This window comes from Mytilus edulis, chromosome 8 (assembly GCF_963676685.1).
Source record: "Mytilus edulis chromosome 8, xbMytEdul2.2, whole genome shotgun sequence".
NCBI classification, from domain to species: Eukaryota; Metazoa; Mollusca; class Bivalvia; order Mytilida; family Mytilidae; genus Mytilus; species Mytilus edulis.
In genome coordinates this window covers 36,608,131-36,625,462 of record NC_092351.1, presented here as the reverse complement: position 1 = coordinate 36,625,462, position 17,332 = coordinate 36,608,131, and the positions used below count along the sequence as shown (strand labels likewise).

Here is a 17,332-nt window from a genome sequence, read left to right as displayed (position 1 = left end):
CTATGTTGTGTTTTATAGACTGTTGTATGTCTCTTGTTATTTGTATAAATGTTTTTGCGATGGTATTGACAGTTTTTCTTCAACTTATTAGTTTGCATAATCTTTAAATATCCACCTCCTCCTTTTTTAAAGTCTTAAAAATTTCATGAAATAGTTTACAGGTTTTGATTTTGTAAATATTGCCGGTATATTTAACGACCATTCTGTTAAAGAACAAATTCCTGGATATTTTGACAATACTGAGCTACCTCTTATTTGTTATATTAACAAGGAATCTACCCGGAAATTTGTGTTTAATTATAGCCAATTGTGTAAAGATGTTAATATCAGTGAAAATACACCTACTTCATGTAATTGTAGTAATTCCGAATACCTTTATGGACCCATTTCTCATGTTATAACAGGAGATCTTAACATCGTTCAAGACCGAGAGTTAAAATCATTACTCACTAAAGGACCTAAATATCGTCCCCCGTCAATTATTAATTGGAATGAGTGTCGTTATATCATCCACGACTCACTACATACTTACTGTTTGAAATGGATAAAACGGGAAAAAGCTGACAACAAATCTTCGGACTCTTTTTTTAATTCAGTAATGAAGATAGTTGATATACGTATTCAACATTTAAATACTATTAACTATAACCACAATAAACCTATTTCTCGTATCAAACATAAACTAAAAGAACTAGCCAAGGAATTTGTTTTTGTCCCGGCCGATAAAGCTGCTAATAATATCATTATTGTTTGACGTAAATTTTACATTGAGGTTCTGAAAAAAGAAATCACCAATTCACCAACATTCCAACTGACTCCATTTTCAGAAAACGACATCTGTAACAAACATAAACTTTTAGCTGCCGCTATACAAGCAGAACCAAATACAATGAAGGTCCCAAATATGTATTAGATTCCGAAGCTACACAAAATACCTTACAAATATAGATTTATTTCGTCTTCAAGCCATTGTTCCACTACTAAATTGGCTATTCCTCTTACCAGTACACTTGGTACAATCAAAAACCTGATAATAAATTGTTCAAATAAGGCCTTCGAAAATAGTGGAATTAATTACTTTTGGAGTGTCAAGAACTCGTTGGAAGTAATTGATAAATTGCATGCTCATATTGGTGATTTTGAATCTGTTCAAAGTTTTGATTTTTCCACCCTGTATACCACATTGCCTCACATTTTCATTAAGAAAAAATTCACACACTTTATTTAATGGGCATTTAAAAAGTCAGAATGTGAACATATATGTTCAAACTCTTTTAGGTCATTTTTTAGTAGCAATACACAAAAAAAAACGATGTCGATTGGACATGCTTTGATAATATATCTGCCCTTGAATTTTTACTAGATAACATTTTTGTTCGCTTTGGAGATTCCGTATATCGTCAGGTTATCGGACTTCCAATGGGGACAAACTGTGCACCACTAATTGCGGACCTGTTTTTGTATTGCTATGAGTTACAATTTATGACAAAAATAAGCAAAGACCCATCGAAACAACATCTGATAAACAAATTTAATAATACTTTTAGATATTTGGATTATATTTTGGCTCTCAATAATGACGACTTCAGTATGTATACTAAAGAAATTTATCCTGTTGAACTTACTTTAAATAAAGCTAATACTAACAATGACCACTGCCTTTTCCTCGATCTTAATATATATAACACTAACGGAAAGCTTAATACTAAAATTTATGATAAAAGAGATGATTTTTCATTTCCTTTCGTTAATTATCCATTTTTAGATGGTGACGTTCCCTTGTCACCATCTTACGGTGTTTATATATCTCAACTTGTACGATTCGCTCGTGTATGTAACAATGTTTTAGATTTTAACGAGAGAAATTTATGTATTACTGAAAAATTATTACACCAGGGTTTTCGATATCACAAACTAGTCAAAACAGTTACTAAATTTTATCATCGGTATAAGGACATCATTCGTAAATATAGCTCAACATGCAGACTTCTTATACGTTCAGGTATTTCACATCCAATTTTTTATGGAAATATTCTTTATAAAGCACAAAAATGTCATTATTCACCTCAGAAACTAACAAAACCTTTAAATAGACTTATTAAGAAGGCATATAAGTACGATACTGTTGTCAGGTCGTTAAAGATTGCATATTTTGGCGTTAATATTGATTTACCTATAGTGTCTTTGCATCGGAACTAAACACATTTATTCAAAAATCAGTTGTTGGCATGACGCGGACTATGTTCTTCTCATATATGTTATGATGGTATGATACTAAACCCCTAACGGGAAGGATTGTGCCTGATATTCATATGATGAAATCATAATCAGTTTAATTGAAGTCTAGAGCTGGCATGTCAGTTAACTGCTAGTAGTCTGTTGTTGTTTATGTAATATTGTCATTTTGTTTATTTTCTTTGGTTACATCTTCTGACATCAGACTCGGACTTCTCTTGAATTGAACTTTAATGTGCGTATTGGTATGCATTAATTTTACTTTTTTACATTGGCTAGAGGTATAGGGAGAGGGTTGAGATCTCATAAACATGTTAAACTCAGCCGCATTGTTGGGCCTGTCCCAAGTCAGGAGCCTCTGGCCTTTGTTAGTCTTGTATTATTTTAATTTTAGTTTCTTGTGTACAATTTTGAAATAAGTATGGCGTTCATTATCACTGAACTAGTATATATTTGTTTAGGGGCCAGCTGAAGGACGCCTCCGGTTGCGGGAATTTCACATTTCATTGAAGACCCTTTGGTGACCTTCTGCTGTTGTTTTTTCTGTGGTCGAGTTGTTGTCTCACAATCCCCATTTCCCATCTCAATTTTACATAGATTTGTGTTCAAAAGCAATTTTAATTTTCTGCCAAGAACTATCATCTATAAGTGTTTTCCATTTACGAAGCAAAGGTAATGTTTTGAGAAATAATACAAAAGCTCGAAATAAAACAGCCCTAGATTTCACTTTAATATCAACGATAATAACAAATGCACATTCATCATATTGTATTTATCAATTAATATAATCAATTTTGAGAAACCCTTTTTGATAAAATGAACGTCAAATTTTCATTTTTCACAACAAATCTTAGAAAACCATATTTGTCATTCACGAAACAGAAGATTTTAGAAAATTGCAAATATGTCTGTCCATAAAATAATAATTATAAATTGTCTTTATAATTGATACCATAACTTCGTAAACTAAAGGGTCGTCTTTGATGTTGGACTAAACATCTTATAAAAGTTTTTTTAACATTCTTCCTACAGGAGTACTGTGATCAAATAAAATCGAGTAGTGTCAAATCAATTGTAAATCCTTACACATTTTGTTTTGTGTAATGAACTTTTTTTTTTTTGCACCAGGATATACATGTACACTGATCCCAACAACTACTGAACGACTTGATTTTGTAGTTAACTTTTCAAAGACAAAAGAAAAAAAAATATCTTGAAAAGTTCTTTAAAGTCTCTTTAAAATAAAGTGGTGATGTCCTTTTACTTAGTAACCCACATTTCAGATTGTCTTAATGAATTTTGAGTCTAAGGATATTACAGAAAATGTCTCCTCCATATCTTGATCTTCCATGATATGAGCACAGATGGACGACCTATAATAATTATCTAAGAAAAAACATATACGTGGTTACTTCCTAACACTCATTGATGTTCACTTTCATTTCGAACCCAAGAATTTTTTTATCACATTAATGATAATAATAATTATAATAATAATAATGTTTTTTTATTATTTTTATTATTTGGCTTGTTACATAATTTGTATTCAATTATAAGTATAACTAAAGTTGACAACACTATTTGTTCAAAACAATTATTATAATTGAGAAAACTAAAGGCATAATTTATTAAAAAATCATTTACGAAAACCAAATATGATACATACAAACCAAACTGGATCATTCAACGACAGGCTCATGAATTGTATAAGCTCATATAGAATGAATAGGGGCTAAACATGATAATGAGCGCTCCGTCCTCATGTGAAATGGAAAAGTCGTGTTACAGAACAACATAAGAACAAATTATAAGAATAAGTTAAAAATAAGGGCTAAAGTCATCAAATCGACATAAAGCAGAAAAAGATTTAACAAAAGACAGACCTGACATAATTGGCAATTTATTCATCCTTAAAAAAAAATAAAAAAAAGTACAGACCTGAGTGGGATCGCAGTAACTGAAGAATGTTCGCAAACGTGTTGATAAGTTTTGTTAATTTTGAAGGTTGAGCAGTGTTGCAGGTGAAAAATTGACAAAAGGCAATCCATCTATCACAGATCTCGGTGATCCAAATCGTCCAATGAAAATTGGCGAGAAGTATGGCGAGCTGTATGACAACGAATGGACAGATGCTATGGAAAACACTATAGAGGCCAAGAAATACTACCCAGACTTAAAAGAGAGTGAACTAGAAGAAATCATCATACGACACCTTCACAGACTACTGAAGGTTATATTTCATTTTAATTGTTTGATTGAGAAAAAAAAATGTTTTTTTCAACAGATACATTTTGTTTTAAACTTGTCATATTTTTTTCAAACTATGTTTCCTCTTTTTAAGTTAATATCTATTAATAAGACAGTACATCAAAAACACTTGAAAACTTCAAAAAAAGTAATTCTAATGTTTGATAAACTAAGGCTAAATGTAATATTATTTCCACTGGTCAGATATAGAGTCAAAGGAACTGAATGTAAGTAACAAAATAATGTAATAATATCTAAACTGGGGTACATGTTTGTACATATATATATTTGACTAATTTCATCATTGTAGTATTATATAACTACTGTACTACGCGTAGTCGAGCTGCTGAACCGTAGCTCTTAGGTCCTTATGATATTTGTGTTATACTATAGAGCTACGGATTTTTCCTATTTCAAAACGTTCGTATTTGCAACCTAGGTAAGGCTAGGTTCAGGTCGTACTCATTTTCAAAAACAAAATATTCATCTTTCATGCATAGCTTGTTAATATATATAGTTCGTGTCATTATATTTCTATAAATACATATAGTGTATTATCGTACAGATACTCATAGAGTTCCAATTTCAAGCACTGCTTATTGACATTACAGACAATGTTTTTTTTTTGCGATCATAGCGGCCTTAAGTTGACTTATATACCTATATGGAGATATTTACTCTCAGAAGGATATGTCTTACATTTGATAAAACAACCCGGATATAACAAAGTTTCAATTAAATGTACTTCTAGGTGTAGACATAACATAATGACGATTGAATGCTGTCGTTTTATGTAGTTCTATTCAGTCTATAAGCGTTGACCGAAGTTAATTATGTGCAAAGAGCGGTAGAACGTTAAATGCTTGTTCAATACTTGTTCTCTATAAAATAAAACGAAAGACGCATTCATGTATATAATTTATATTTACTTATACAACCTTGCAATTAAGTCTTCTATAAAGATTTTCGTATGTTATTATCACATTCATGTGGATGATTATTCACAGAAAAAAAACTTAAGAATTTAGGGTCGTTTTGTGACAGTTCGTGATTTGTATATTTATCATGTTAATGAGTGCCTTTCGCAACATCTCAGTACCAAAACTGTCATTGTCCTAAAAACAGCAGTATTTAATGGTTGTAGTGGGTCAATCATGATTTTTATTGCCAGGTAAAAGAGGAAAAACAATATATGCATAACTTGATTTCAGATTGTTAAAGATATTCTGTTTAGCGGTAAAACTTTTATGAAACCAGACAAAAAAGCACAGCAACCCTTATACATGATTGATATAATAAATTACATACCAAGCAATATGTTTTTTATGTGCACTTTAATAAATCCATTGTTACTTGTTTTAAGCTGTAAAATTTTGATTAAAGTGGATTATTTACGTTTAAATCTAGTTTTATGAAATAATTTTGTTCATGAATTGACTACCTTGTAAACATCAAAGGAATGCTGATCCAATTCCATCATCAGGTGGAGTCCTCCACCTTGGCTGTTTCGGCGCTATTCCACAACAACCTCCAGAGGTGCGCCGGCTCCGGTGATCAATCTGAACCTGGAACTGGATGGCCTACACGGCTCCGATGTCTCAGTTGATGTCATTGCTGTTCTTCTGTAACTGAATGCTGTTCTGTATATCTGTCCATTATCTACACAATAACTGTTCATTGTTCTATCACTTTGCACTTTTCCACACTTCGTCTATTTTCCTCCAAATCCACTGTGATGCCACTTCTGCTTTTCTACACACTTCTGTAATCAGTTTCTTCCTCTCTGCTCCTACCACTCCCAAGGTCCTAAGTGCCCGCCACATTGATTGTCCTGCAAAGCCCCTGCATCCGACTTCTATTGCCATACACCACGTCCTCCATCCCCGCTGTTTGCAATCCTCTACTAGCTGCTGGTATTTTGCCATCTTTCTTTCATAAGCTTCCTCTATTCTGTCTTCCCATGGGACTGTTAGTTCCAGCAATACCGCCCGCCTAGTTCCATGTGACCAAATGACTATATCTGGTCTTAGCGATGTTGCTACAATAAATTGAATACCAAGCAATATGTTTTTATGTGGACTTTAATAAATCCATTGTTACTTGGTTTAAGCTGTAAAATTTTGATAAAATTGGTCAGTGATTATTCACGTTTAAATCTAGTTTGGTGAATTAATTTTGTTTATGATTTACCTGTTTAATGTGGTTATAACGTAACGCATAAAAATGTGTTTAATATGTATTTATAGGATGGGTACTGATCTTTTCTTTATAATGTTGTTTTTATGCCCCATTTATTATGCTCCATTTATGGGCATTATGTTTTCTGGTATGTGCGTCCATTCGTCCGTCTTTTCGTTCGTTCATCCGTTTGTTAGTCCGTTTTACCGTCTGTCCCGCTTCAGGTTAAAGTTTTTGGTCGAGGTAGTTTTTGATGAAGTTTGAGTCCAATCAACTTGAAACTAAGTACACATGTTCCTTATGATATGATCTTTATCATTTTAATGTCAAATTAGAGATTTTATCCCAATTTCACTGTCCACTGATCATAAGAAATGATAGTGAGGATGGGGCATCCGTGTACTGGGGATACATTCTTGCTCAACTGTATTATAGATAAATATGTGACACTTAAAGGGGCACTAGCTACGAAATACATAAAAAATCTAAAGTATGTTTTTTTTTTGTTCAATCATTAATGAAAGTGAAATAGTGAAATAATAACTTGTTTTTATCAGCTAAAATGGTTCAATTTTGTCAAATGAAGCTAATAAATATTGATAATGAAGTATTCACTTGCAAGTGAAAAACTCGACCTCATTAAATCCGTATTCATGTGAACTCCAATTTAACCACGTAGAAAGAGATAGAATACGTATGCATTACCCGTGTATTGTTATTTAAAAGAATGTCAACATTGAAAGCGAAACAAAGGTAAACAATTTGATTGACTAATTCGATCCACAAAAATCTTTCTTATAAAGGTAAAAACAACGATACACATAAATTTATAATTAATAAAATTAATAAAACAACATTTAACAGACCTATAAAAATCTAATTGCACGGGTTGCTCAATCTAGTTATATCCTATGTTTATGTTTACATCGCTTATATGGTCATAGAAGGTCAACTCGATAGTTAATTAGATGGCGTCTTGGCTAAAATTCTTACGAAACGAAGCTACATCTTATTGAGACCATGTCTTGTAAATTTTTTATTCTATACTTTTGATAGTTTGGAAAAATGTTTTACCTTGTTATAAACAATATATTAGAATTTGAGATAAATCGGTGAACATGAATTTGGCAGCTTTTAAATGAACTATTATTTATCTTATCATCATTACAAAATGAATAACACAAAACAATATATATTTGTTCGTACACGTTTTATTCTGAAGAAAAATGTCTTTTCATGGAGAAACAGTTGAAATAATTATTAAATTTTGAAATTTCAGTGTTGCTATATAGAATGCATACTGAAAGCCGAAGAGCAAATACATAAACTTGGAGAAGCACTTGCAGAAACAATGTGTTTGACTTTAAAAACGGTATGTTTAGAATATAAATATGTTCTACAAATTAAGGAATTATCCGTTAGATTAAAAAAAATGTGCACATTGATAGAGGGATTTAAGAAATAATGTCACACTACTTACCCGCGTAGTGTAATTCACTAAATGTGAATTATGAAACGGTCAAACTGAAATTTTGGAAAATTTTAAATCTCCGTCCTTTTCTGAATAAATTTATATCAAAGCCTTAAAATTATCCACTCTTCACTCTACATAAACTTACCATAGAGAAATAATCCATAATGCTTTCCTCCATAAAATAGTAATATAAGCTTCACATTTATTGTTTTGATGAAATTGATCGGTGTTTTCACTGAAGGCAAATATTTTGAATTTGGAGGTAGAATTTTCAAGCAGGCTGTCGGCACTCCTATTCAAAAAGATTACCAGAGAAGATAGATTTCTTATTTTCCAATACAGGTTACTGATGATGTTCTTTTCATTAGCACTCCAAACTTTTCTGATTGTGCCCCATTAATACATACTCCTGAACTATTGGTTAGAGGGATCTCAGATTCAGCTTCCTTCGCAAAGTTTCATGACATACGAAAAGTATTTTGTATATAAATGAAAGGTAAAAGATCGAAATATAATGAAAATTCAGATACTTACAAATTGAGAAACGACGAAACAGATATAGGTGCAAAAATAAATACATTTATGTGTTGTACGATAAACATGGCTAAAAAGTACACTGAGATGAACATTTGGAGCCTCAAAAAGATGTTCAAAAGTAATAGCTTTACCCATTTCACATCAATTTGCATAGTGATGAATTATTGTGATAAGATATCTTATATAATATCAAATTCTAAAAACAGAAAGACGAAATTGCTAGTTTATCTGTCATCAGAGAAGCATTGGTACTAAGAAGATCAAAATCTGAAGACTTTGCGAAGTTTTTATTTGAAAATCAGGTAAAAAACAATATTTGTTCCTGTTTGTGTTGCTAAAACGAATCTCTTATTTTATATGTACTTATGCAAGTAATCTATATACCAATTTGTTTTCAAATTAAAATCCGTATTAACAAAATGGACAGAGCTTACATAGGCCATTTAAGATATTAAAATGAAATGAAAGTTATATTCAATTTACGCTAATTTAAAGTAGTGGTTGTGTCAGAAAAAAAAAGGATAAACGAAGGTGAAATCAAAATCAAATAGTCGTATAAAACAATTTACAGTAAAAGAGATGTTAAACATGAGTTCATGAAAGGTGTACTGGCCATCATACACTTTAAAAATCATATACACCAGTGAGTGTCGCAGCCAGGTTTATACATAAACTGCGAATAGAAGTTTTATTATCAAGATGCAAAAATTACTTTTTTCGTTTGAGTATGCTTGTTATGATAGGTTTTCATTTGGTAATATCAATAGTTGTGATGGTTTGAGTTTCTTAAAAAGTATGAAAAAAAACATATATGTTTAGAATAAGAATACGGGGTATGATGGCAACTGAAACAACTATCAGTAGAATAGTTATCAAAAGTACCAGGATTATAATTTTATAAGCCAGACGCGCGTTTCGTCTACATAAGACTCATCAGTGACGCTCAGATCAAAATAGTTAAAAAGCCAAATAAATACAAAGTTGAAGAGCATTGAGGATAAAAAATTCCTAAAAGTTGTGCCAAATATGGCTAAGGTAATCTACTCCTGGGGTAAGAAAATCCTTAGTTTTTTCGAAAAATTCAAAGTTTTGTTAACAGAAAATTTATAAAAATGACCATATAATTGATATTCATGTCAACACCGAAGTGCTGAATACTGGGCTGGTGATACCCTTGGGGACGAAACGTCCACCAGCAGTGGCATCGACCCAGTGGTGTAAATGGTTATCAAAAGTACCAGGATTATAATTTTATACGCCAGACGCGCGTTTCGTCTACATAAGACTCATCAGTGACGCTCAGATCAAAATAGTTAAAAAGCCAAATAAATACAAAGTTTAAGAGCATTATTTGAGGATAAAAAATTCCTAAAAGTTGTGCCAAACATGGCTAAGGTAATCTACTCCTGGGGTAAGAAAGTCCTTAGTTTTTCGAAAAATTCAAAGTTTTGTTAACAGAAAATTTATAAAAATATTCATTTTATAAAAATCATTTTTTCAGGTGATTTGTAACAATACAATTGCAGACTGGGATTACGTCAACAAAAATGAAAACTTGATGCAGATTTTAACCCAATCAACGTTCTTTGAAAAGTGTATTTATCTTTGTTGGTGTATGGTGATTCAGGACCCTGTTATGCATTTGGATAACGATCCAGTTTCAAACACGCCAATTGATAAAAATACATACAAAGAATTTGTAAAGAGCGGAGATAGTGTTGCCTATGTTGTATGGCCAGCGTTGTTTTTACATAAAGGCGGACCTTTACTTTACAAAGGTGTTGTGCAAGCCTACTGGAAGAAAGATGATGATGACAACTTAAAAGGCACAAGTGTTTGAAGTTGAAGGTTTTTTATTTATGCAATGTGGTAATGCACATCAGCAGACTGTGATAATATATCTATTGGTTTTGATTAGGGAATATACATTTTTAAAATATTTAATTACTACTTCACATGATTATTTTGATTTGGAAGGGCAAATGTAATTAAGTTTCTTAACAAAGGCTTTTCAAAATTAACAGAGCAAAGTTAGAAAGTTGTTAATAACCCCATTGGACTTTGTTTTTCTGTTTGTCTTTTCATTGTATTTCATTTTAACATTTACCACATGACGTTTATCATCCAACAATCAATCAATCAAGCATTTAATCATCATGACAATATTATATGTAGCTTTTTACTAATAGTTTTAAAAACCTATTTATATTTCTCTCTCTTATAAGATCCATCTTTTATAATCCGTACATGTCTGCATATATCTCCAGATTCCAGTTTTGATCAATCTCAAGTTATTAATCTGGTTAAAAGTTAATAAATACACAACATGGTGGTAACAACACTTACAATTGCTCATATGAACTGTGATACTGGAAATTTTGGTGAAGAATTGGCTAATTTTTGAAAATGGCCTTGGTGATAAATAAATTCAGAAGAAATTGGTCGATCATACCTCTGATTTTATAAATTTTTTGTCTATTCATTGACAATATGGCTTACATTATAAACATATTTTAGCAATATGTAATTAAATCACTTAATTCACTTTGCATATTTTATTGCATTACCACATGTTTTCATTGTTATCATATCTTACTGCAAACATATTGATTAAACTGAGTAGAAAAAAAAACTAAAAACAAAGAAAAAAGAAAAAAAAAAAAAAAAAAAAAAAAACGACCATGGTAACACTGAATGATTCTTTGAAGTTCTTTTTACCAGAAATTAATGATTAAAATCTTTAAAATCAATATTTCATTTCATAGAAATATTCTCAAACAGTTATGATGACCTGAATATGTTTCAAAGCAAAAATAATAGAAAAAAAACATCTAACAAAAGGACATCACACAAAAACACTGATCAATAGTAATCACAGTTTAAAGCAAATAATAACCGATGCATAAGACATCCGACTAATATTGAATTATGGTATTTTATCGATACTGGTTAAGTTGATCAGCCAAACTATTCTACATGTATGATGAAATGTCATCTGACCCCTCTTAAACATATATTTGATCATAGTTAGTTAAAAATTGTGTTTATTTTTTATTGAAAATAATGTTTTAATAAGTTATAGCCGTATAAAAATCTTTAATGATTGTTTACTAGTTTCACCAACCAGGGACCTAATTATAGAAGCAGTCTTAGGACAAGGATATTTCCTAAAAGAGGGACGAAAGATACAAAAGGGACAGTCAAACGCATAAATCTAAAACAACTGACAACGCCATGGCTAAAAATGAAAAAAGACAAAAAAACAACAGCACAAACGACACAACATAGAAAACTAAAGAATAAACAACACGAACCCCACCAAAAAACTAGGGGTGATCTCATGTGCTCCGGAAGGGTAAGCAGATCCTGCTCCACATGTGGCACCCGTCGTGTTGCTTATGTTAAAACAAATCCGGTTAATAGTCTAATTCGGTAGGTCACATTCATGAAAGGAAAGGGGATTGTAGTTACGACACAAGGAACATATCCGATATCATTTGTGAAACGGTTATTCCATAACGGTCAACCAATTCGTGATGACGTCCGTAAAATCTTATGAAATTTTGTTGTGCTGAAGTATGTTAATTGAACACGTCACAACCTAGAATACATCCTTTTAATTATCATAAGTTTAGGAGACCAATTTGGTCTTATTATAGTCGAAAGACAGTCTTAGCTTTTCTTTAAGATATATATTTTATGGTGTTTAATTGTATCTCAAACCTTCATTATATCACTTTTTGTTCCAAATTTGGGAGATTTATTTAATAGTCATGTGTTTGTTTTGTCCCCATTTTCAATGTAATATACTAATCGAAATCTGTAAAGTATGGATTACTTGTTTTGCTCATATTCTCTCGTTTATTTGTTTGTTAGTTCAAAAAAGTTTACCTGTATATGTTTTTTTTTTATACACGAAAGGTGTACGATATTTTCTTTGTAATGTTTTTTTGAGTTCAACTCACTTAAAAATTCTACCGATGATATTTCTACTGTTGTTTTTAATTGTTATCCCACGATGACGCGGTGTGTCAGTGTAAGATCACCCCGATGGCCGGAGGCCAGAGGGTGATCTAACACTGACACACCAAGTCCGAGTGGGATAACTATTTTACATCCCAGCTGTTTTAGATTAGACGAAAAACCATTTACAATTCATAAAATCTAGTTTAAAACGCCACACAACCATTATATTTTATACATTACTATATGATTTATACCCTTTTTGACCCCCGAACACGATGAGTAGATATCAAACAATTTCAACTCGACTCCAAAAAAAAGTGTAAAATCAAACTGAACAATCACTGACAACTCACTTATTAACGAAAAGGGTTTAAACCCCCAATGAATAAAGATCTGCCAACTCGCCCCACTTATAGAAATATCTTGCTTCCTTTAAGTATGTTAAATTACTGAAAGTTCGTAGCCAGTCGTCCTGGTGTAGTGGTTGTGTCGTGGCTTGATATGCTAAAGGTGTTGAGTTCAAATCCCAGCATATACATTGGATTTTTTCTACGTGTATTTTGATAGATAGTCTTTTCCGTATTATTGTATATTTAATTATAAGTTTTATAGTGGAATTTGACATTCCCGCCAAAATGTTACAGAACAAAGGAAAGCATGCATATCAAAGAAACTCAAACTGGGGTGATCTGGTAGGGGTGATCCGGCTCAGATCACCCCTGTTAAAACAAAGGAGCTAGGATGTAATTATAGAAAACATAGTTATAATGTTTGTTTTGTGTCAATGATTTCATAACAGTTTGAATGTACAAGCAAGATGTAATTCCTGTTTATTATCATTAGAACAGTACTACATGTATTTTCTTCTTAATATAATAATCATTTGTAAAATGTAATGCCTTTTTATTTTTTAAATATACTTCTATGCCAACACTTGTGATTGTGATTAGAAAATCTTTTATAGAACAGTCTCAATATCATGATGTCATTAGATATGGCTTAGGTTCGATCTTAAGACACCTTTGTCCCCATTAAAATAATTGGGCTACGTCCACTATATAGAGACCGATCTTATGCAAATGAAAATCATTACGTTTGTTAACCTATTTGATGTTTTAAAAAATCAATAAAGAAAGTCTGTAACTGCTTGAAAAATTAATTTTTATAATGTACTAAATCTGAATATATAAACGTACAACATTAGATATACCAAGGAAATATGAAGATTATAGAAGTCATTTAATATAAAATTGAGCTTAAAAAATGATATTTATCAAGCACATTATTAATTTAATTTGGAAGTCCTTAAATTGATACCGACAAGGCATTGAGTAATCGTAATCAGCTGTAATCGATTACATTTTACAATGTAATCTCATGTAAACAATAATCATGCAATTTCTTATTACAAGTAATCGAAATGTACAGTGTAAACACAGATGTAATTATGATTACTTTTAGATTATTTAACTATTGCACTCATATGATTACTTGTTGATTACAAATTTTGTATATGAAAAAAGTATGTGATAGACAATATAGAAATAAGAAGATATGTAACTATCAATGAAAAATTATCAAACTAGTATTAACTATCATAATGAATCATTGTTTAAGGTGATTAGTCATATCATATATATATATATAACATAACTGTATAACAAGTTTAGTTCAACCAAGTAAGGTATGAACAATGATGAAGAGTGAAGATCTCACATTGTGGGATTTATGTTGTAGACCGTTTACTTGAGGAATTTTGTCTTTCTTTATGTTTCATTGTGAGATTGAGTTCTTGTAATACAAGAATATGCATTACATGCATTTTGTGTTCTTGGTTAAACACTTCAAAAAGTTTGGTATAAATTCATAGAAATTCAATAGCAAAACAGCTTTAGTTCTAATTTGACATTGATGCGATTTAGAATCAAATTTTATTATTCTTACATTGAAAAAAAATTGATTTCCATAATTGTTTTGATATGTGCTTTCTGAATGTCTCAAGTATTGCAATTTTTCAAACAAATATATTCATAATGAAAATAAACTACTAATAATGTTTTTGATATTGCAATTAAGACAATTAAAATTTAATACCCAAGTTCACCTTTTGTTTGTCAAAAAAATGGAAGAAGTTATTAACACCTGTGAAAACATACATTTTTAAATGCATCTGTCATTTATATCCCCACAGACACTAAAACTATACTTAACTGATTTTTTCATGTATTTGATCAGTTTTTTTTGTTAATTAGGCACTTAGCTAATTGTTTTAGAAAAACAATGTTATCTATTTTATTTTACACAGAAAAAGACACTTGTCTATGATATCAAACACTATACATGTAACACTGCTCCTAGTTTTCATAATAAGATGAATGAATTAAGGAAATTAAAAAAAATCACAAACATTAGCTCTATCATAATTATACAAAGTTTATAAGAAAGTCTTTAATATTACAATATACAATGTGATCATAAGTAATCTATAGTAATCATGGTTACTTTAAAGAAAAGTATTATAATGTAACCAGCTACATTTGAATTAAGGTGTAATTGTAATGTAATCGATAAAATAAAATTAAAGTACTTGACCCCATCCCTGATATATACCGATTACTGTTGATCTACACTTTTCTTACAGATTCAGTTTGATAAAATTACATATTAACCTGAAATAAAAGAATCTTATACAAGTGCTGACTTATTGATTTTTTTTTAAATTATTATTGCAATATCACTTTGATATTCTTCCTATACATTGTTTTTGTTGTTGTATCTTTTAGGACTTTAGGACTTTATAATTTTTATTATTTTTAATTTAGCTCTGATAAAGTAAAGTATTTGCCTTCAAGGAAAAGTGGATTAATTTTTGCCCAATGAATAATAACGAATCAACAGTATGCAGATAATCAAAGGATAAACCATTCGGGGAAATATGCTGATAAAAGACCCCGTTTGCCAACTTGTTTAAATAATGAATTTCAGGTTGTGTAAAGTAATATTGTCAATTTAACAGAATGCTAAATGGACTATATTGTGGTGATTAAAATTCATTTGTTTTTCGCATCCTTTATGATTTTCGAATTGCAGATATCCAAAATTCTATTAGATAATAAAAATTAATTTTGAGAAATTTAGTTTGATATAACTGTCTTAGTTCCGTATCGAGTCGTCTTTAAGCATCACATTCATCATCAACGAAGATTATTTAATCAAATAGTAAAACTTTGATGCAATTAAGTAAGATTTTATTTTTTGTTTGATTATGATCACTTACTATGTATTCCACAACCAAACTTATATATTACAGTTTGTATAATGATTGATAAAATCAAAGAAGTTGGGATTCAAATTCGTTTTAGATTAACACACTTTAGTTGCAATGATAATTATATATAGCTAATAGATCCTGCAGAATTTTGTAAAATTAAAGATAGGTATAATTGTGCAAAAATTTAAATTCCAAAAATACTGAACACCGAAGAAAATTCAAAACGCAAAGACTCTAATCAAATGGCAAAATCAAAAACATTATAAAAGTTGGACAACAACTGTCATATAACTGACTTGGTACAGATATTTTTTTTAAGTAAAAAACGGTAGATTAAGTCTGGTTTTAAAGCTAGCTAAAGCTATTACTTGTACGAAAGAGGGACGAAAGATACCAGAGGGACAATCAAACTCATAAATCGAAAATAAACTGACAACGTCATGGCTAAAAATGAAAAATACAAACAGAAAAATAATAATACACATGACACAACATAGAAAACTAAAGAATAAGCAACACGAACCCCACCGAAAACAAGGGGTGATCTCAGGTGCTCTGGTAGGGTAAGCAGATCCTGCTCCACATGTGACACCCATCGTTTTGCTTATGTGAAAACAAATCCGGTAAATAGTCTAATACAGTAGGTCACATTCATGAAAGGGAAGGGGATTGTAGTTACGACGTAAGAAATATATCCGATATCATTTGTAAAACGGTTATTTCATAACGGTCAACCAACTCGTGATGGCGTCCGTAAAATTACGAAGGTATGATTTCAACTTCACCATTTGGAACTGTTGGTTTAATAGCTACCTTGTGAGCAGCAACCCTCTGTTTGAATTGTGCAAAATTGTTATTTCGGGGCCATTTATAGATAACTATGATGTATGCATAATATGATTTCCAATATGAAAGCCAAAAATGCGAAAATTTGTCAAATCACCAATGTTCAAATCTCATACATATATTCAAAGAGGACAAACGTTATACAGTAAACAAAATGAAAGCGCTCCAAAATGTTCGGGGCCGATTTTGTTTGCAATATGATCTAATGTTTGAAAACTAGAACATTTGATTTTTTGACAGTTTTTATTGAAATTCATCGTTTAAATATATTTTACAGTAGCAGTCTCAATATGTTGTTGATACATGTATCTACACATCGTCATTTAAGGGTCAATACTCAATGCAAGATAAAACCTTATGATCTACATGTATCATAGTACTTTTTGTGTGGATCTTGTATTCCTTATTGCTGATAAATTTTGTAAAACAAAAAGCATAATCTGATATAATTCCGAAACCGAGGAATTAATTCATTGTAAGAACAAGGATTATTACTGAATAATATATTGAATTAAAAAGAACACTACTAATTCTATATTTACATATGATCACATGATACTAGAAATGACATATTTGTC

General features: G+C 30.9%; 2 protein-coding genes and 1 long non-coding RNA gene across 4 annotated transcripts in view; 2 read left to right on the top strand and 1 right to left on the bottom strand.

Moving 5' to 3' along the window:
- LOC139485479 (golgin subfamily A member 6-like protein 22) overlaps nt 1-10,628 on the top strand; it is a 40,869-nt gene extending 30,241 nt beyond the window's left edge. The window contains exons 14-17 of the mRNA XM_071269990.1: nt 4,240-4,465; nt 7,940-8,032; nt 8,878-8,973; nt 10,173-10,628. Of these exons, the coding sequence (XP_071126091.1) occupies nt 4,240-4,465; nt 7,940-8,032; nt 8,878-8,973; nt 10,173-10,511 (754 nt within the window). The 3' untranslated portion in view covers nt 10,512-10,628. The remainder of the gene's footprint in view (nt 1-4,239; nt 4,466-7,939; nt 8,033-8,877; nt 8,974-10,172) is intronic.
- LOC139486786 (ragulator complex protein LAMTOR1-like) overlaps nt 1-17,332 on the bottom strand; it is a 513,831-nt gene that overhangs the window by 97,641 nt on the left and 398,858 nt on the right. The gene's annotated exons all lie outside the window — the stretch shown is intronic.
- LOC139485477 (uncharacterized) overlaps nt 14,282-17,332 on the top strand; it is a 75,556-nt gene continuing 72,505 nt past the window's right edge. The window contains exon 1 of the long non-coding RNA XR_011655335.1: nt 14,282-15,184. This is a non-coding gene — a long non-coding RNA (uncharacterized lncRNA). The remainder of the gene's footprint in view (nt 15,185-17,332) is intronic.